Raw genomic sequence first — 22,734 nt, 5'->3', positions numbered from 1 at the left:
CTTTTGTTGGTCTTTTTTGTCCTTGAAGAGTCTCATTTTGCCCCTGGTGATTTAGACTTTGATAGAAATATAATTGTTTTCTCTGCCGCCTAGTTTGCTACACTGGCCATCTTCCACTGCTTGACCTCTGCCTACTAAACAAATTAGTTTCTGAACTTTAATCTGTTTTCCATCATGCTTTTTTGTCTTAATTTTGTGAGGAAAAACTTTCTGATCTCACTTACACAATTTTGTGTAGATGGGCAGTGGCAAAGGGCCCATAGAGTCTGTGTAGAAGGCTGGCCTGGCTATAGCACAAAGGATTCACGGTTACTCTGAACCACCTCCTGCTTCAGATTCTAGGGCAGCTCGCCCAATGCCATCTGTCCAGACAACTTCTCCTTAGACTTCAGAAACTTCTCTGAGCCAGCCAGTTCTAAAAACAGATCCTGCTCTGGAACAACTTTTCAGGAAACCCTCAAGCAGGAAGCATGGCTCAGGACTTGTTTACAGTAGCACATAGGTACCCGTCTGCATCAATCTCCCCCCACACAGAGAGAAGGATTTTAGGTATTCAATCAATGCAGCTAACAGTGCGCAGCTCACTGCTGACTGCAGGAAGGTAAGCTTGAGATAGGAGGAGCCAACAACAACAAATGTTATCACAAAGAGGACAAAATGCCAAAAATAATAAAGAAAAAAAACATGAAATCAGTGGTGATTATTTTCACACCTGGTTTTACTTTATCATAAAGCAGATCTTTGTTCACAATGACTTCTGACTTTTCTACAACAGAGCAAAAATAAATGACCAACAAGAGCAAATCAGCACAACCAAGAGCAGTCCATGTTGCTTCATCTTTAATCCATCTTCAACTCTTGTTTTAAGTTTTTTTTTAAGTTGACCTGTGGTCTTGACTACTGTTTTGGTCAAGTTGTCAAGCAGCTTTCTAATCAGGAATAGGTGGCAGACTTTCTGCTCCATGGGTGAATGCAGGCTTTGGTTGGGGGATTTCTCCTCATTATGACTGAGGCATAAAGATTTAGGATAACAGTAGCCAGAAAAGGACAGAAGCTTTTAAAACAAGAACTAGAAGTTTGTAAGCCATCCAATGCCCCCCTCCATCTGGTGGGGGTGAAGTGAAAACAAAAGAACAATAAAAACTACATAAATCTACAGGCTTTTTCTACATGTTGAACAAGCTTGCACTTGTAAATTGCACATTGGTGGCCTCTTCTCCTTCTGTGCTGGGTGAAGTAAACCACATAAATTAAATGAGAGGTAGGGCACAATAACAAAAGGCCTTTTCATATAGACTTGTTTAGAGTTTGAGACACAAGCAGGTCAGTAACGTAAGTGTTTCCATGTGGTGGTACCAGCAAGATCAAATCTGTTATGGACAATATGTCTAGGACTCATATTCAGCCTATGCGTGACACCAGCTGATATAGACAGTGTATGGTTACATTGTTTCAACACTGTAGGTATTATATAACGTATAAAGGCTTAAGGCAGATCAAAAGAATAATTCTGACTGACTGCCAAGTTTTGCAAAGTGTAAGTGTGCAGCTGCAGGCACATGCTCAATATTGATGGGCGGATTATATCAATTGACCAATCTGTATTCACACACTGTAATGTACCTCGCAGGAAAAAAAAAGGAACTGAGTGGGAGGGTTGGGAAGGTGAAAGCATGTAAAGAGAAAAACAGGCAAAAAGGGAGAAAAAGCAGACAGGGAGAGAAGCAAGAAGTAAGACACACAGAGGAGTGACAAAGAAAGAAAACAGTGAGAAGGAAAAGACAGTAATGTTTCCACCAGGACTGTGTGTGTGAAGTGCAAGAAGAGTCTCAGCGAGGCAGTGAGAGAGGAGATGAATGGAAGAGGTGCAGGAAGGAGTGTAGAAGGGGATGGAGGAGCATTCCTGACTGCACGGTTAACAGAACAGGATGGGAAAGAGGAACAGCGGTTAATCTGAAATCCAGATGCCTTAGGGACCAACAGAGGGTCAAACCAATCCACACACACACACAGATATATATACACACAGAAAGCGCACCGTCTCCTCTCACTCTCTCCTCACAGACATCGGGACCTTGGTGCTTTTACAAGTCAGCAAATATCAACAGGGCTAAAACATCAACTGGATACTTTTGAACTCCTGGTTCTCTTGTAAAACTTTACGTCCTGCAGTCAGAGTTTAAGGAGTTTGTTTTTGGATTCTTTTTCTACTATGAGTTTATTTTCCCTCTTCTGGAGGAATTTCCAGGTGAGTCTCTTGTGGTTTTGATAAATGAGAACCTTGAAAATACTCCCAGATGCAGCCAATGTTAAGTTTTCAGAACTTTGTTTTCTGCTTGTTTTTATTAGTCATTTCCTGATTAAAATTATCTTGTTTACTATTTAGTCTGCATGAACTGACTGACAAGACTTTGAATCATTGCTATTGAGTAACTATCCTCATTTAGCTGCATGTCAAATAACTTAAAGCTATTTATTGAGAGTAAAAAGTCTCCCAAAGTCAGAGATTTAGAGACATTTTTGCCTTTATAACATAAAAGAATCTCATTTCACTTTGGAATCTGCTTTCCTTCTCAGCGTCCCACTGTGGCATCTGACAGTATGTCAGTATTTAATCTGTTTATCGACTGGTTTTTAAAATTGGCAGCACAGAACAGTATTTTTTTGTGAGCAGCTATAGGAAAACTGTAGCTGAACTCATGAATAATATGACACACATTCTCACCACCCACAAAAACTATTCCCATATGACTTTGTTCAAAGAGCATCTGAAATTTCAAATGTTTATATTGAAATAATGTGTGCAAGACTAAAACTTGTGTGAGACAGTCTGTCATTGAGAAAAGTTTATGTTCTCCGAGCAGATCGTTTGTCAAAGTGCATTCAGTCATGTTGTTACCAATGAGGACTTCAGGCAAACAGGCGTGCAGCATAAATACATCATTGTGTATTTATTAGACACACTGCTCTGTTTTAAGAGGCACCAGCTTTCAGCGATTAGAAGCAAGAGGTAAAAGAGAGTTTATAAGAAACAATAGCTGGTATATTGCTGTAGCTAATTAGGATCCTCATAAACTAAATCCTACAAAGACTTAAAAAATGCTCAAAAGCCATTTGAGCTTCTTACAAACCATGATAGAATTCTGTGTTAATTACAGCCAACACTTGGAAAGAAAATCGAAAAAGGAATCTGCTCTTTACGAAAGTTTGAGCAAAACTTTGGGAAGCGTTTCTTATCACAGTTATTCATACCAAGATCTTAAAATCTTTGAGTTTTTGACTCTGTTTTACATGCTGGACAACTCCCCAGAGAAAGAGTTACCTGATAACAAAACAGCACCTTAAGTTGGGACAGATTTTTGAATGAGGCTGTATGGGCACCACATGATATTACAGACCTGCATGGAAAAACATGTGGGAATCATATTGTAGTCATCTATTGACATGTGTTATCTTGACCAGAGTAGCTGTGACTTGGCTGACTGACAGCATAATGTTTTTGACATAAAGATGTACTGGCCACACTTTGACATTCTTTAAGGAATCCACCAGGGTTTTTGAGATTGATTTGGTTTTTCACCATCAAAAAGTGGTGCATCATTGGCTGATAGTGCTGCTTGCTAGCATGTTGGTTATACAGTTAGCCAGTCAGCCTGGAGATCCTAAACACATGCAAAAGTCAAACTAGATAAATTGCCAGGTGAGGTGCAAAATATCTGTTATGTATGTTTCACTGTTTGTTTGTTTTTTAATCTCCATAATCCTAAATGTAATTGCACTTATAGTTTCTTATAAAAAAATTGGCAGTGACAGTCTTATTATCAAATGAACATTCAACAATTTGAAAAATGTCTTCTGCTATCAGTCTTCCTATAGGGCATTCACTGAAAGTGTTTAATGGGGACATATAGAAAGAAATAAAAGAGTGGATGGATTTATTTTGGCAGTGCTTAGAAAAACCAGACTGCGTGCCAGGAGGCATATGATTCTGATAAGCAGGATGTTGGACAGATTTGTGCTCTGGCTCTTTTCGTTGAAGTGAAGCACTTTATCTTTGCCAGGCCTGAGAGGAGTGTTGCTTGTTTTCAAAACTCAGGGACACCTTTTTTCTTTCTCCTTGCATGTCATCAGCTGTTTCAGTTTACTGTTCTCTGCTTTATTGAACTTGATTTTCTTTCTTTTCATCCTCTTGCTTCTTCTCTCTTTGTTTTTGCACTCTTCATTTCATTGCCTTTTCTTGCTTTTTGCAAAGTGCGAATAATGAGGGCAGAGCAGAGACGCAGCTTTCACCTGTGATCACAAAATCTTTAATACCAGAGACTGACGCTGAATGGACACCTTTATTGCACTATAAAACAACTACAGGAGTTGTGCTGCAACAGGTTTATACTTTACCTACCTGGCCCTTAGGATTTTATCATGATTCAGTGTTGCTACACAGCTGCGTACAGCAGCCAATAAACTATACCAACTGTCTTTTCAATATGTCATTTAAAACAGAATGGATAACTAAATTCACATGGACAGTACTGGACCTTCGTTGTGGGCCACATTCAGTACGGTAAATTCTGTCAGAAACCTACTTTTTTTAATTTAATCTTCACCACATTACAGACCCGAAGGCTCAGGTTCAAGGTAATGTGCCATAAAGTTGTTCTCTCCTACTCCTCCATGAATCACAACCGTGATTTTAAAGTCCAGAGCTCCTGTTTTGGACTTGACCTTTGACCTCTGCCCTCCCTGTGGATGACACCAGAGAGGACTGTTTCCCTTTGTGGACCAAAATGACTGTTTTCATGTTTGCCAAAGCACATCTTAACTAACAGTGTTTGAGTAGGAAATTCAGTTATTTTACAGGGATCGTCTTAAAGATCACTTCATCAATATTTTCTATGATTTACAGTTTATTTATCTGGTTATACATTGTTGTATTGTTTAACCAACGGTTTAACAACGGTCAACATGGACTGTCATGTATTGTGGCTGGAAGTTGGCAGATATAGAGATGACAGGACCATGCTAATGCTAGGGGTGGCAACACCCATTCCGAAATCCCGCCATTCCGACATCCCGCTATTCCGACATCCCACCATTCCGACATACCACCATTCCGACATCCCGCAATTCCGACATCCCGCAATTCCGACGTTCAAATGTCCCACCATTCCGACATCCCGCTATTCCGACGTTCAAATGTCCCACCATTCCGACAAGGCTTTCCGTATAAGGAAATGTGCGTTACTCAACAGGTGAGTCCCTTCTTTCTGTTCATGCAATTTAAATGTTTAACACATGTTTACAGATAAGCGTTATTAAAGACACAAAGTCTCGGCAACTGGAGGAGGAGAAGCAGACCGCGGTGGTTTTCAATCACACACTCCAATGCCACTTGTTTCAACTTCCGAAAATTTAATCCAGGAAAAAAAGGCTTACAAACAGGAAGTGTCGGAATGGCGGGACGTTTGATAAAAAATTAAGTGTCGCCATTCCGACAATTGGAGACCCATGTCGGAATGGCGAGATGTCAGAATGGCAGCATGTAACCGTAACGTTAGGGCAAACTGTAAATTACTTGGTGTTTAAGTGGTAAGTTGCTTGATGCTTGCCTTGATCAGTTTTGCAGTTTGGCACAACTCAAAGTGTATTATATCTGCATATGAGTACCACAATAACACAATTATATAATCATTTCTGTTTGGATTTCCACCACTTCCTGAGAAACTCTTGTTGTTCATTAGCTGCTACCTCCTTGCTAATAGTTAGCTGTAGCTTATGATGGCTGTGTTTGGATTATCCACTTCTTCACTCATTCAATCGCTCACTCACTAGGTAACATGCTGCCATTCCGACATCTCGCCATTCCGACATGGGTCTCCAATTGTCGGAATGGCGACACTTAATTTTTTATCAAACGTCCCGCCATTCCGACACTTTTTTCCTCCTATGGTCGGAATGGCGGTATGTTTTTTTTTTTTTTAACATACCGCCATTCCGACAGTTCCTTTTAATAGCCTATTTTTTACCCAAAACATTTTGCACTAATGATATGCCGGCGCAAATACGTCCTAAAGTTTGGCGCACAAACTCTGCACATGCAGAGGCCACAGAGGCCTCGCAAACAAACTTTAATAATCTATTATCAAAATCCCCTGAATTTCAAATATAAAAATACAGATATTAATGTAACTCTGGCGAGACTGAAACTGGTTAAGCAGAAATACAGTGTCAGTGAGCTGTCACAGCAGCCAGCTGGAGCGGAGCTCTCCACAGAGCTCATGCGTCTTTTGCACGCTGTCATCATATGCAAAAGTAATAATTGCAATTACAGATATCACGGCTACTGCACCGGACACAGTTGCGAGCACTCTGCCTTGCCTTGCCAATAGGAGAGGAGAGAAATGACAGCATAGAACGTATAAAACACAACAAAAGGCAGTAAAAACGTTTATTCATGTTATTCACGTGATTTATGAGTACTTATGGGAAGCGCGGATGGGCTTTGCGCATTTGGCACAAACACACAGCCGTTGCGCAAGGCTTTATACAGCCTGTTGATATCTTAAGGACCTAACTGGTCACACCTGGGAGTAGATGTCATGTAGAGATTGTTTTTATGTGACATTACAGCTGAACATATAGCTTTCATCCACAAACCAACGTGGGAGAGCCCGAAGACGCATGTGCCAGACGCACATAGGCATGCGTAAAACCAATTTTGACCACTTCATGCTGTTTATTTGCTTTCTTTTAGTTAACTTTCGTTTCTTTTGGATTCTTGTGCGTGTTATGGAGCCGTTTCGGTCCATGTTTGTAAGCCTTTTTGTCCTGGATTAAATTTTCGGAAGTTGAAACAAGTGGCATTGGAGTGTGTGATTGAAAATCACTGCGGACTGCTTCTCCTCCTCCAGTTGCCGAGACTTTGTGTCTTTAATAACGCTTGTCTGTAAACATGTGTTAAACATATAAATTGCATGAACAGAAAGAAGGGACTCACCTGTTGAGTAACGCACATTTCCTTATACGGAAAGCCTTGTCGGAATGGTGGGATGTTGGAATGGTGGGATTTCGGAATGGTGGGATGTCGGAATGGTGGGATGTCGGAATAGCGGGATGTCGGAATGGCGGGATTTCGGAATGGGTGTTGCCACCCAACGTTACATAGCCATGATTTTAGAAACCACAGTTACGTAGTTTCGTCAGTCAAAGAATTTACGTTTAAAAATGTGACAACTAGCTTATTCTGGGACAGAGGGTGGAACTGAAAACAAATTGTTAAGGAAGTTTATTGCAATTCTACAAGTATGATCACCTACGGTTTGCCCCCTGGATTTGTGGGCCTCCGGTAAAGTTTGAGAGCAAGAAATCTGTTTGTATTTTGCTGAAGTGGCAATTAGTTTGAAATTCAAGTTTTATATATATATATATATATAATTTGTAAATCAAAATAAATAAAATAGATATAATCTTTCTGTTGAAAACTACTGAATTCATTTGGTTGCTGGAACTGCTGCCTTCACTAAGGTCCAGACTTTGTGTATGTGTGTTTGTATCTGTGAGGAGGAGCCCAAATACTATCCAGAGAGCAAGATAATCCATGTGTTTTGGAATGATAACAACATCAAAATTATCTTTAAATTTGAGATCTTTTCTTTTTCTTTCACATACCCCTCTGTCCGTTGCTCACACACACACACACACACACAGCTGTTAGGTGAATTAGCCTCCCCGTGGGGATGAAACACAGACTGAAGTGGAAACCAGAAACCCCAAACTGGCCTCTAATGACTTAAAAAATGTAAGTGTTGTTTGGTTCTACCTGTGAATTCTTCTCTTTCTCTTATTTGTCAGAAATGAGACTTTAGTGAATCTGTTTCTGAGTGGAAGTATTTGTGGGGGTGTGAGAGCGTGGTTGTATGGAAATTGCACGTAATACCCTCAACTGAGCATGTGAACATAACAACTGCCAAACCACCTGGCACTGTGGCACACCTCAACTAAAGGTTGCTAATGTTAAGTAGTTATTTTCCACTCGATGTTCTATTGTATTGAATTTGTTTGAGCTGCCAGAGGTTGAGATTGAGGCAGATGATGTCTCAAATGTGTGTTGACAACTACAGATGTATTCCTAGTTTTCAACATGATTATGTTGGATGACAGAGGATTTTTTTTTAAAGTTCCTACAGGTAAGGCATAGTGAATACAGGTAAGACTATGCCTTTTCTAAACTCTGACTTTTTTTTTTTTAGAATAAACCTCGAGGGTAAATAGTTCGGTATTAGAAGAGTTGTTGTCAGCGTTCCCAGTTGTGGAGATTTTTCTCACAGGCTTTCTTTCTCAGAGCTGCTAATGCTATTAATGCTTATTCTTTTTTTCTTTTCCTAATGTAATCTCCAGCTTGGCCTTGTTGAAAGACTTTATTAATGTGACGCATTTTGCTTTAAATTATCATAATTCTTCTCTTTCATCGTGTGTAGTCAAACTTAAAATTGCATCTAAAGCTAAGATGAGAAATACATTTGTCCTGTTACAAAGCTTTACCAGGTAAGAGAAGTCAAAAGATCAAAGGCTGAATATGTATGTGTACTACTATGTGTCATACATTAATTTAAAGAAAGGAAGTGCATCTAACTTCCATTAGTCTTAATGAAATATTAAATAATGAAATAATACAGTGAAATCCTGAATATTGCATTAATTTAATTTAATTTAATGTGAGTATGACAATCACACTCAGAATCATTTACCAGTTCTGCTGCTCTCTTCTAACTGTTTTGTTTAGTCTCACCGCACTAATCATTTACAGCATTTTCCACAAGAGTGGGTAAGATTCTTGTCAGGATCAGATTCCAGACAAAATTTTGCATTTACAAGAAACCCAGATTGTTATTGGAGTGCTAGAGCTTCTGGTAATCACAGTGCAGTTATACTGTGTGCTTACTTAAACTCAGATAAGGTTTTTCTATTAGAATACAAGTAGCATTTCCAGATTTCTGAAAACCTTTTTACAGTACCTGTGTAGCCTGCATCACCAGGACAATCCCATAACCAGCATACTACTGGTAATTTACAGAAAAATGTGCATGGTGTAAATGGTAAATGGACTGTGCTTGTATTGTGCTTTTCTAGTCTAGTTGACCTCTCAAATTTGCAGTCACAGCAGATAATGCTTTTTGCAGTATTGCCAAGACATCGGATGGATAAAATTTGACATTAATGAAGAACTCAGCATCCCAGAAATTGTTGGAGGCCAGATTACATTTATAAGGAGAGTGGACGCAAAAGTCAGAGGAAGCTTGTCTTCAAATGCATAGAGCTGGATGCATTGGTCTGTTTTGGAAGGATTTGCAACTGAACACAAACGTATGACAGTGCTGAGTTTATTGCTTAAGTCCACTGCCTTTAAGGGGCCAAAACTATCTATTCAGGTACACTTGGTATCCTGATTCCTGATCCTCAGTAGATAAATGATAACAGGGAACCGTGAGGTTCGAGATATATCGATGACCTCTGGCAACCATGTAGAAACATCACTTTTGGAGGATGTTCACTGAACCCTTTTAAAACATTGTATTTATATATTTTTTTAAAAGTCACAAATAAAACATTTTGGTTTTGTTAAACATATCATAAAGATGTTCATAAAAATTATAATTAATGCCTTTATTTTTCAGATCAGGCACAGGAACATTTGTGGAATGACTCTGGCATGATTATGGAATCATGTGCCAAAACTAAATGTATAAATAACTAAACCTGCCATTTCCCCTTACATATAATCAGTGGTGTTGTGTTGCCTGGAGAGATGGATATGCTAATTTGGAGCAGTTCTTTTTGTGGCCTTTCTTGCAAAGGATTCATGCCTTCTGTCACAAACAGTGACATATAGTGTGAGCTTGGTCATTTTTAGTTGACCCTAAAATTGGCCCGTAGTATATACACATCGTCACATGTCTTAGTTGCTTTCGAACAGGGAGTATGCATTAGTATAAAATGAGTGCCTTAAATCTCATGTACGAACAGAACCAACTGATTAAACGAAGACGACTGGTATCAGACACTTAGAGGCAGAGAAAGTCAGGTAATGTCTGTATCTTCATAGGAAAACAACAATTGGCTTGCTTGGTCAGCCTGTATGGTTCCCTTTTACGACTTTGCCATTTTGTTCGTACTTGCTTCAAATTTTTATCCGATTACTCAAAACCAACCTCTTTTCATTGTTTTGACCGTCAACTTTTGTCGATGCTAATCCACATCCCAATCGATCCGTTTCCTCCTGCTGAAGGTTATGTTCATGGCGTGAGTGATCTGACAGCCATCCAGTCATGGTGCTGTGGTGGTGCACCAAAAGCATCTGCAGGTTGGCTGCAGCATGGTTTCCTCTGCTCTTCTCGTCACTGCTTCTGCAAACGGTAAATCTTTATTTCATAAACTCTTGATTTATTATGGACCCTGACTTAATATGAAAGACTTAAATTACAATGCTGAGGGTGTTGAATGACTGGAAAGAGTTGTGTTTAGTTTAAATAGAAATAGAATATAAAATTACTTTATTCAAATATGAGGGTAATTTAGATTAATCAGAAGTAAATATGTAATAATTTTGTAAAATAAACATTTTCTTTTTTAGACTTAGATTTAGACTCTTAGAATTTAGCTTCTTTCACACATGGACAGTTTTTTTTGTCCCAATCCTCCTATCTTTCATTGAAAAATGACTGTTTGTTCTCAAGTTTCTGAGATTCTGTTGCTCGTTTTCACCTTCAAACCTCTGCTTCACACATCCCATAGATTGCTCCTGTCCAAGGTGTCCCATTCTGCCCACGTAGCTGTAGCTGCCCAGGTGTTAAAGAGGTCCACTGTACGTTCCGACACCTCACCACCATACCAAAAGCCTTCCCTAAAGGCACAGAAAGGCTCAACCTGGGGTAAGACTCAATTACTGTGCTTAAACTCACGTGAACACAAGAGAATTGAGACATTGTTATTGATGCCAGTCCAAAGAGAAGACAACTAAACACTCCGCAGTAAGTCGGGTGGAATGTAGTGTTGGGGAAATGTTTTCATTAATTAACAAATGATCAAAGCTGTCTCACAAACCAAAATGCTGAGGCAAATACTTTTTGGTTTGCAAGATAGTTTCTCGCCTTTTTAGACCATTTTTCATGGCATGGATCCCTCAGAGAAGTTATTCTCTTGCCGCAGGAGGTGGGATCATGAAAGGGTATCGTCAGCCTGCCATAAAAACAAAATACCACTTTCTTCCGACATGAAGGGCAAACTCATGAGTGAGGTAATGAGCAAGTGGCTTATGTTGTGTTTAATTGACAACATCTGTTTGAAACCCCTGAGATAAGGACTTAGTCCCCACATGTGGTTCTAAACTAAATCTAATCATTTCCATGTGGATCTTTGTATTGTGGTTGGAGCTTTCACTGCTTTGCAATATAGCAGAGTAGTGCCCCAGCCACTGTTTCTGGCCTTGTTTAATTATTGGCTCCAAACAGTGCATACTCGCATGGCAAAAATACTTGGTGAGCAATGGTCAGAGCAACTCCACTGTTCACAGGAGGGTTCCCATTTGAATGTGAGACTTTACGGTAGGAAAGACCATTTTCTGCCTTTCAAACGTATTACATCTGTCAAAAGAGCAGTTTTGCAGCCATTCACCACTGGAAAAAAAATGTGAAGTGTTGCAGAAGGTATATATTTGCAAAGCTATTTTGTGGTGTCAAGCTGCAGTCTGTATGAGGTAAACTATCTCCAAAACTCCCTCCTATTCAGTGGAAACATTTATCACACAAGAAAATGTATAAGATGTTTTATCTAGCAAGCACTATACAGAAGGTGAGGAATTGTTTAGTATAAGGCTAATTATATTAAATTTCACCACCTCCTTCAGATCACATTGAATAAAGCAACATTTACTTTATAAATAACTACAGAGCTTTTGTTTCATCTTCTGAAAACGGCACAAAAGACACACTCAGTCAAGGAGACACAACTACTGTAAAAGAGAGTGAAAGGCAGCAGCTGAAAGAGCAGCAAAACAGCAGAGGAGACCTTCGTACTGAGCTGAAATTTTGCCATGGTGTCATCTTAAAATGAAAGTCATATCATTTCAAAAGTTGCAGGAGTCTATTTTGATTTCTTGTTTCCACTGCTTTCAGTTTTCCACTTGGCCCAGTGGACTGCAGATAAGAGATGCTGCACAACGTTACTTTTTTGTGTCTTTTTGTGCAATGGAGACACCATCTGTCAGAAGAGACATTTAGAATGGGCCCACTCCTTTTGCAGGCTGTAACTTTCAAGACACTAGACCACCCTGAACAGGGGAGTGCGGAACTGGGGATTTTTGTCTCTAATGCATAGCTTTGGGTCTAAGTTTATACCAGATATGTTTGGGTGTTTTGTTTCCGCTCAGGGGCCTGTATTCCTTTAGTTTACGTTTTGAGAAATGCTGCCTGCTGTAATAAATGCCTGCTGTGGATAAAATACACATTTCTATCATTGGTAAAAGGAACTTTTTAGTAAGCAGCATGGATGATGGCATGAACCACTCACAGGAAACAGCTATAACACACAATGGTTACAGTTGTCAGAGATGGGTGGGTGACATCCCGCTGTGTGAGATCCTTTTTTGGATGAGTAATGGTAAACAGCACATAGGCGACTACAATATCTGATTTTCACTACATGATCATCATGACCAAAAACATTCACAACGAAGACATTATTGCAATATCAACAGACTTATTTAGCTTTGTTTTTTTATTTATTTATTTGATTTCTTTTTCTTATTGGTGTGAACATAAGTAAAAAGAAGATGAAACATGTCCACTGGTGGAAGGAAAAGGGCGAAACAAGATGACACCACAAAAAAAGTGCCAGCTCTATAAGTTAGTCAATTAACTCCATGAAATGATGGGAAACCATGTGGAAAAAACATCTGTCAGTTGCACACAGCTGCACAGTGAGCGAAGACAATCAATAATGATATGTAATGATATGATTCAATTTTAATGGTGACAGCCCAATGTACAAGGCATTGTAGATGTTCAAGATTCATGGAAAGTGATATGAAAATCATCTAATCACAAAGGATGGAAATGTATAACCGGCACATTGGGTTTCCATGTAGTACTGTATTTGCTCGCAGGTTCTAGTTAATTTGGAATTAGGCACGATGGACAAAGAACAATAGAATTAAGGTACAGCTGTACACTAAATGCCTTGGATTGCATAAAAACTTGTTTCTTGACTATTTATCCATTTGCACTGAAACATTTACCCCACCACTGAGCATCCGAACAAAACTGAATCTAACCTCTAATGGTCCTAAATGGAGGTAATGGGAGAATATTCCTCACAAGATGGCGCTCTTGTCCCAGCATACGACATCGTCTGACATCGTGTTCAGATTTTCTATTGAGGACATGTACCTTCATCTCTATTCTACCTGGACATGTTCCGTCAGTGGCAAAAAAAGTCCACATGGCTGCCACCGCTGGTTGTGAGCACAGTAAGCGCTATAATCTCAAATTAAATGACTTTTGGTCTTGACAGGGATTTTTAAGACCCGTCACAATCTGCAGAGCAGGACATAACAACACTGAGTGCTGATGGAAAAAAACAAAAAGGAAAAGAAAAATGACATAAAGAGAGATGGAGCATCGATGAGCAGAGATGCAATATTCATTGGAATCTAAATAGTGGCACGGGCAGAGTCATTTTTATTCCATGTCAGAAGCAAGCTCTTGCAAAATTGTGGCTTGGTCGGCCTTTTTTATTTTTCATTTTATTTTTATTTTTTTCAAATTTTACTCAAGTCTACTAAAATAACCTCACCTCAGTATTTTAGCTAGGAAGAGCTAAACAGGTTATTTTATTTTTGAAAATGTGTTTTAATGGCTATTTTTCTGATGTACCGTACTGTACACCAACAAACATTTCATCGAAAGAGTTCAATGTACTTCATCCTGGTTACCCAGCCAATTGACTGGGTGTGCTCACCTGCTGTGTTCATGGTTGCACAGATCAGACTGAAAAAATAAATCCAGTTTTAAACATAACTGAGCATGTTTATAAAACATAAACCAGTATTAGATTTAAGTGTTTAAAATGACTTGTATAGTTTGTTGAAGGGAAACTGTACAGTTTAGAACCTAAATATGAAGTGTAGGAAAAATGAAAACAGAATTTGTATGGCTATGTTTAACACAAATACCAGAAGCTCTGCACACCCTGCATGCAAACAAAGGCCACTGAGTCTTTACCAAAAAGGAATATGACAAATGTCATGTTCATGACGGTTTAGTTTTTACTCTGGCTGCAATCTGCTCAAATGTTTGCTCTGTAAATGCCCAGATCTCCAATATACTGAAGGAATGCAGAAGCTTTCGTTATGGTATAAGAGCAAAACATTAACCTGCCAAGGCTAGAGGTTCAGTTCCCAATGGGGAAACCTACACTAAAATGTGTGCATTCACGGTACTGAAAGACACTCTAGATGAAAGTGCACTCTGCATGATATATTGTGAGTTCACTGTTTTTATGGACGGTGGTGGAAAAACGCAAACTTTGGAATCTCCCATGTGTGTTCAATTGAGGAGGGATAGCTGCGCCCTGGGAAGCACACAACTGTGTGCTTTGTGTTTTGCAGCGCAGGATGGTCAGTCGATACAGCCCTGCTTCTCATTGTTGACAGCTCTGACATATGGTGAAAACTATCAAGCTCTGCCAGTTCCTGCCAGCAGATACAGTGATTTGTTGCTTTGCTGTATTTTTTTGTGTGAATAATCTTTGGTTCTGGTGTCCACTGTTCCACACAGTGTGCCTATTGCAATATTCTGAAACCTGAACTCTAAAAAAAAAAAAAAAAGGTTTTGCAAAAATTCTTTGTACTTTGGTTGCACATATGATTATGTGCTGCAGCCACATAAACGCAGAGCACTGCTGTCTTATGAGAATAAAAGACGCAGAATTCCAAATAATTAGTGTTATACCTTTCCCCTCATCGTTTTTCCAGTGGCCTATGATCCTTTGTTACTCGTTCAAGTATCACAAGTTCTGTATATTTTCTCTAACTTACAGTTATAACAGCCTGACAGAGGTGGAGGGGTCAGAACTCAGGTCACTACGGCAGCTGGAAATGCTCATGTTGCACGGCAACGACATCAGCACAGTCCACCCCGGAGCGTTCTACAGCCTGAGGTCACTACAGGTATCGTTTGGGTGTTTGTGTCTGTGTGCATGTTTGCATCTAAAGACAGTGAATGGAGCCATTTTCAACATTACTGTGCAAAAGTCTTGAGTGACCACACATTTCTCTATATTTTGCTTTCAAACATACAAATGTTCTCCTGATCTTTTAAAGTAGTCTCGTCCAATGGGGTCTCCATGCTTTCTGAAGTATTTTCAAAGTTTCTTCATCGTCTGTTTTTTCAAGCAGCCCTTTTTTTTTAAACCATTTTTCAACCTTTATTCATCTAACGCTATTTGTAGCTCCTCCTTTTTTGTTTGCTCTGCCAACTCAAACTAAATCCAAGATTAAAGGTAAGTACGCGTAAACAATCCTATTATAAAACATATGGTTTGTCCTCCTAAAAAGATAATGAAAAAATTAAAAATCACATGAAAATGCAAAGATACAGTGTTTATGCCACTTTTACTGACATGATTGACAGGCGATTGCATCACAGTTTCCTGCCCTGTCAAATGTAACAGCGATGTCCTGGACATATTAAAATTTGCTCACTTTGTTCTTATAGTTGTCCCACTAACTAGGGATCCAATTGGGTCTGGTCCTAACTGGTGACAATAGCGCCGGGTGTTGTTGGACTGTTGATTTATGTAGCAGCATTTTCCATGATGTGTTTTTATGCTAATATTTGATATAGTCAGCTTGTTGCTGTACATTTATGTGCAAGCATATAAAAGTCCAGTTAGTAAGGTTAGTGCCAGAGCTATCTTGGCTGAGGTCATCATGGCCTTGTAAACAAAGAGAAGACTGGCCCATAATCCCAGCAACTGCTTATAATAAATAATATTAAAACATTTTACTGAAACATTATAATTTACTTTTGGAATGGATAAAGTATTTTTTCCATTTAATTTCCTTTTTCATTTCATGTTTGCACACGTTTCTATAAATCACTGCAGTTGTTTCCCATTTTCCTGGCAACACGTAAAGGAATGAGGGGTGGTTCGTAAGTTTTATCCAGTACTATATAAATTTTCTGTGCTTAGCTCTAAACAAACTAAAAAAAAAAAAATTCATTGCTCACTTTGGGCCTCAATCAGCAATAATTAACTTCCATAATTTACTGGACTTAACTCAAGTCTACTAAAAGATACTTTGGTTTTCTGTTCTGGTCCAATTGTTTCAGCAGATCCAACTCAACTGAAAGTGCTTGTGTACTGATGGCAATTGTAACATTTTTGATTTGTGTAAAGCACTCTTAGAAACCTTCTTGAATGTTTTGCGCATGTTGTTTTCCTCACATCTGCCTCAGAATCTTTGCTGCAGTAATTTGTGATAAAAAAGACTTTGTTAAGCCATAAGTGGAGACTTAACTCTGTGTCCAAGTTCAGCTCTTAATGACATGCCTTATGTCAAGTGAGTTTCTTTCATATTTGACATTAGATTTCTTCAATGCAGGCATATCACAAGAAAAATTAATCACGCAGTAATGGGTCTCCCGAACACAAATGCAGACTGTGTTTTGCAGAAACAGAAACAAAGAAATAATCTTCTATCTAAACCACATTTAAGCCAGTGATCAGCTGCAATTTGATTGCTTCAGTGCTGCTCATATGGTTCAAATCACAGGCTGAATTAGCAATTCAAGCAGAGCAAGGATCTATGCAAATGCATCACAAGTAAAATGAGAAACTCTGGACTTTGTATAATTCACATTACTCAAGTGAGGTGAAACACAATTACATCTGATTACTCTTTATCCATGAGAGCTTCATCAGCCAGATGTCCTGAACATCTGGTGGGGGGGGTCGGGGGTCTTTCTGTCTCCTAATTCAATCACTGCTGGGTGGTTTTTTATGTTTGGTAAATGCAAGTACATCCTGTCTCTTTCTTTCTTTTACAGATCTTGAAGCTGAGTTACAACAAGCTAACATCTGTGAATCCTGGTCTGTTTGAGGGTCTGGTTGGTTTGGTCCGTCTCCACCTGGACCACAACCTTATAGACTTTATTGAACCCTACACCTTTTCTGGCCTGACCGCACTAAAACTCCTGCAACTGGAGGGGAACCTTCTCAAAGAGATCCACCCTCATACCTTTATAACAGTGTCAATACTAGGAAGCTTTTGGACTTCTGGACTTAAGTAAGAAACTAGAGAAGAGGTGACATTCATGTTAAAATTTAAATGAACTTTAGTACAGAATATTCATATTTGTAGCACATCTTTAGATAATGAGGGGACCTTGCACCCTGCTTACAGAAGTTTGATCAGTATAATAATGATGTTTGTATGCTTTTATGCAGAGTTCTTGATTGATACTCTCAACTCCTAACAGGTAGACCTTTGGGTATGTTCCAGTCACTCAGTAGTTCCCTTCGATGTGGAGTGCTCAAGTTATTCAGCTATGTTAAGTAAGATTTCAAAGTTCAAACAAAGGGAACTGCGAACTGAGTAAGGAGAGAACTAAACAACTGTTCAACACTTTGCAGTTTAAAAAAAGGTTCCAAACTAAAAAAAGATAAAAAATAGGAGCTTGTTAAAGAATTTATATATGTATTATGTAATTAGCCTTCTAGCAAGCTAAGCCAATTACAGTTGGCTAGCATAGCTGTGTAACTTTCAACAAACATTAATGTTAGCTGTCAGTGGTAAAATACTGCAGCAACAATTGCAGATATCCCAGGTGATTGGGTTAGTGGCCACACAAAGGAAGAGCTGTCTATGCTGGGGATGTTGTAAAAGAAAGTTCTCTGAGCTGACATTCCCTGAGCGAGGAGTTGGGAGTATTAAAGTGTCTTTGTTTCCCTTCTTTATCAACAATGCATTAAAGAATATACCCTGTCTCGGAGACCAACGGTTGAAGAAAATAATATGGTATTTTGGTCTTAGACACCTACACCTATCAGACAACCTGCTGGAACAACTGCCTGCCGCAGCTCTAAAGACAGCTCCCAGGCTTGAGCTCCTCATGCTGCATGGTAATCCCTGGTCCTGTGACTGTCAGCTCCACTGGTTGGTGGAATGGAGCACCACACATGACGGTAAGGACATATGAGTGAATACATAAGTCTTAGTTTATCACAGTAGAAATGTTAGTAGTATCTGTTCTTGATTTCTTTGGTAACGTTTTTCATAAACAGAATATCTGAACGTTTTACATTCAGTTCTGAAACAAATGAGATTTCAGGTCATTTTCCGAACCACAGTATTTTCTTCCTACGTACCATCCATTCTGTCCATGCCATTTATGCTGTCAACTGCTTAGACATTGACTCAACAAAAGGAGGTAGTAACAGAGACAAAACGGCTATGTGTGTGAGTGCAAGTTCTAAACAAAATGCTCGAAACAACACACGGCTTATTTTTGGACACTTTCTTCATATGTGTAAGCACACATAGATGTGGGGCTGAGACACCTCTGTCTGGCATGTGTGAATTACCAAGGTGGAACAGCAGCGGGTTAATGGGGACATCCTTTTTGCACAGATGAGGAATAAGAAATAGCACTATTGTTGCAGTACTCCCATGAGGCCATGTAAACTCCTAATTAATTCTCCTTTTTTTGGCTCCAATAAAATGACCAAATAGTTTACCCTTCATTCTCATTTTGTAATTTTCCAGACATATCTGTCATTGATTTGTGATATCCTAGCAAAACATTTTTGATCAGCCCCATATGCTTGCTGTTTGTATCATCAACACTGTTGACAATGTATCATGTTTATAACCCACATCAACAGAAAATAGGATCAGAACTTTAGAAGATGATAGAGATTACATTTTATCTGTAACCCCAATTACAATTTACCCTCTTCTTGGCATTCTTTATACTTTATTATTACTGGCATCTCCCACTGTGTACATCTCCCCAACTGTCAACTCTCTCTTTCTTCCAGGAGTAGTCAAATGTAAGAAGGAGCGCGGCTCCAGTGAGACGTGCCCTCAGTGCTCTTTTCCTCAACATCTGAATGGAACACAGTTGCTAGGGTTAACAGCAGACAAGCTTACTTGTGAACGTCCAATTCTTCGCTCCCCTCTCAAACAGTGGGACAATCCAGTGTGGGCTGAATCAGAAGCAGAGCCAGATGTCCCATACACTCGAGATTTAGAAAAACCTTTAGGCCACCTTACCATCGTTCTCTCGGACAGCCATGGAAACAATGCTCATGTGGCGTGTGATGTGCGCCATCCAGGAGACAGTTCACCCATGACATGGAGTATAAATCCACAGTCACCTGGGGAGTTGTCTGTAAATGTATCATTGATGACAGTCCTTGAGTGCGAGATTGATCGAGAAATGTTGCAAAATCTGTGGCAATTGGTTGCATATTACTATGAAAGCCCAGCCATTTTGGAAAGAGGTCAACTGAGAGGAAATACAAGCAGACTGACCTATCAGTATGTCCAAGCAGTAAATGAAAATTCCCCATATTTCACAGAGTTAAAAGGGTATTTGGTAGCAGAACCTTCATGGCTGCTTCAGCCCAGAGTCACTTTGAAACTAAATAGGCAGCAGACAACAACAAAGAAACTGGTTATGGATTTCACTACTTTAATAACAGAGGACATCAACAGCCACAGGGGACAAGAGGATGACAATGACGTTACTACTTCTTGGGCACTAATTCGTAGAGGGACAGCTGAGCGAATTCAATCTGCTCTCGATGGTTCAAAGATTCTTTTGGAGTGCAGTGTCATTACCTCTGATCCAGAGGTGAAAGTGGAGTGGATGCTTCCAGATTTGTCCACTGTGGAAGAGGCTACGGATAAGATAGAAATTTCAGAAAGAGGGCAGCTTGTAATTTTGAATGCCACTCTATCTGACTCAGGTCTCTACCACTGTGTCATTAGAACCAAAGCCGGTGTGGACATGATGTCATTGAGACTTACCATCAAAGAACGTTCACTTGGTCCCACAGCTTTTAATGGTCAGAAAATTATAGTTAAGAAAGGGAACTCTCTCTCTCTTCCTTGTGAAGTGACCTCAGTTCAACCTAGCCAAACCATGTGGTACCTGCCCAAAAACCAAGTTCTCCTACCCACACAGCAGACGAGAAGGGCAGAAGTGATGGAAAATGGGACTTTGGTGGTTAAGAAGTTGACACAAGATGATGCAGGTGAATATAGCTGCTTGGCCTCTAATCTGTATGGGGTTGACATGCTGTCCCACATAGTAGAAGTCACAGGAGACAAGGCTACAGATAAGTCCAAAGTACAGACTGAAAGAGAGCAGCCAATCTTACCACTTGGTGTGGAGGAAGGAGAGGGTTCAGGGGAAGATTATCAAGAAATTAAACGTCCTTTTGCTACAGACCTCCCGGAAAAGGTAGGAGCACCACAAAGAAAGCCTTTTTTTAAAAGGACACGGATGAGAGATTCAAAGAGAAAACCCAATAAATCTGTTAAAGAATTAGATCCAAATCGTTGGGCGGAGATATTGGCTAAAGCTAATGCTAGACCAAGTGTTGCTCTGCCAACAGAGCAGTCACTAGAGGAGCCCAGTACTGTAACAGTCCAAACTGAAACTACACTTGTGACTGCAAACAACTTACACCACATTTCAACACCTCAATACATTGAGAAAACAAAGTCTACCATATATAAAGTATCTGAAACATTGGAAAATCAGCCAAAGGTTTTACAATCTGCTTTACCAGTAAGCGCCACACCATCCCAACAGCATGTTGATGGGATCATAGAAAAAGTAGAGGCTGTCACAGACCCCCACATTGCTGGAACTAATCAACCCATCAAACAACCAGAAAATAAGCACCTTGGTGAGGGAAGAAGAAACTCCAAATTTGTTCCTGGTTGGTCTAACAGGAGAAGGCCCCCTCACAGACAAAGAAAACCCCCAATGAGGAGAATCTATCCACATCTTTCCCACTCCTCAAACAAGCCCCAAACAACTATTCGCCCAGTGGCAACTACCATCCCAACAACAACCACCACAACTATAAGTACAACTACAACTACCACTACAACTACCTCTGCTACTACAACAACAATAGCTGTTCCAACGGTAGAATACAATGAAGCCTTATCTGAGGAGTATCAGATAGACGATGATGACGAGTACTATGAGGAATATAACTACAAGGTAGATTTAACTAATGAAACCCCCCAGAACAATCAAAATCCCGGAGGAAGCATTACCACTTCTCCATCACTTATAGAAAGTAGTCCTCATGTAGATCGACAAAATTTACCTAATCCAGAAACGATTGCCACTCCAAAGCTAGATAGTCAATTTCTAAGGATTTCCAAAGACCCTGTAAACGTTGAGAAAACTGAGATGGAGAGAGTGGAGATGAGACAAACTGAGGAGGATGGCAGGAACAATAAAAATGTTGTTCAACAGAAGGAGAGGGAGGATATAATGCCAATGGAGGAGCAAGAAAAGCACAGAATACCAACAGAGGGCAATGAGAAAGACAAACAAAACTCCAAAATAGAGTTGGTTAGTGAGAGCTATAACGTGCACGATAAGATCAGGTTACCAGCACATAACAGACCAAGACCTAACATTCGACCTCTACCTGAAAAAGATACACCAACCCATGCAAAACCTACACCCACCAAGGTGTTTTCAACAAGAGGCAGATTAAAAGAAGAGGTCACACAGAAAGAGGATAAAATGGTAAACAAGCCAACTGAAAAGCCTGAAATCTACAATTTCCCCATAATGGAGCCACTTCATCCTTGGCTTCACCAAACCAACCAGGGAAGAGGACAAACTACCAGTTCCAGGAAAACACTCACAAACCAAAATAGAAATGCAGGAAGACAAGTTGAAATGAATCCAGGAAGGCATTCCCAGCCACCCAGAGTTCCTCCAACCTCCCGCTGGCCTTCACAACACCATCCTCAACATTACTACCCCATCTACCCTTCCTGGCCAGGTCAAAGATCATTACCCCACCCGAGACAAGGTAAATACAGCTGTTGCGTAATGATTTCCTTTTATAAAACTTATGTCAAATTAAGTTAAATCAACAATAAATAGGTTTTATTTGACCTACTAATACAGAATTGGTGTAATGTTAAAATATGTCACTCCGATTCTAGTTACAAAGCATGGTTTCCTCTTAGGTCCTGGGTCTCACCCTGCTGCCACCCATCGACCCTGGTCTCTCCCCCACCCTTGGGCTCACGGCTCGTTTGTGACCAACCGACCAGAGATCATAGCTGAAACAGTAAAACCCACTGCTACTGTTCCAGGCACAGATAACTCCAGATTCATACTATCCAATACTCATCATCATCATCCAAATCAACCTCTCGCCCCAGCAAGAGATCATCTATTTCTATCAAGGCTGAGGAACAGATACAGACAGGTATAAGACGGGTTGTGGGTATGCATGAGAAGTCATGTCTTCTCTGTTGTTTGCTTTTGTATATATAAAATATCTGTCCCTATATGCAAAATAATGGATATACATCATTTATCATCTAGGGTCTTTGCACGCCTGTACTTACTCAGCATTTTAAGAAAAAATCAATGCTTCTATGATTGGGTGTTTTCCATTATTTCT

At 39.7% G+C, this 22,734-nt stretch overlaps 1 protein-coding gene across 1 annotated transcript in view; it reads left to right on the top strand.

The window, feature by feature from the left end:
- Positions 1 to 2,057: 2,057 nt before the first annotated feature.
- Positions 2,058 to 22,734, top strand: part of LOC140318410 (matrix-remodeling-associated protein 5) — a 29,051-nt gene continuing 8,374 nt past the window's right edge. Inside the window, exons 1-8 of the mRNA XM_072396221.1 lie at positions 2,058 to 2,248; positions 10,283 to 10,409; positions 10,789 to 10,925; positions 15,091 to 15,220; positions 17,103 to 17,341; positions 18,089 to 18,240; positions 19,096 to 22,131; positions 22,292 to 22,536. Of these exons, the coding sequence (XP_072252322.1) occupies positions 10,323 to 10,409; positions 10,789 to 10,925; positions 15,091 to 15,220; positions 17,103 to 17,341; positions 18,089 to 18,240; positions 19,096 to 22,131; positions 22,292 to 22,536 (4,026 nt within the window). The 5' untranslated portion in view covers positions 2,058 to 2,248; positions 10,283 to 10,322. The remainder of the gene's footprint in view (positions 2,249 to 10,282; positions 10,410 to 10,788; positions 10,926 to 15,090; positions 15,221 to 17,102; positions 17,342 to 18,088; positions 18,241 to 19,095; positions 22,132 to 22,291; positions 22,537 to 22,734) is intronic.

Source organism: Leuresthes tenuis, unplaced genomic scaffold, assembly GCF_036924035.1.
Source record: "Leuresthes tenuis unplaced genomic scaffold, fLeuTen1.0.hap1 SCAF_11, whole genome shotgun sequence".
Taxonomy (NCBI): Eukaryota; Metazoa; Chordata; class Actinopteri; order Atheriniformes; family Atherinopsidae; genus Leuresthes; species Leuresthes tenuis.
This window is presented reverse-complemented; position numbering and strand designations above follow the sequence as displayed.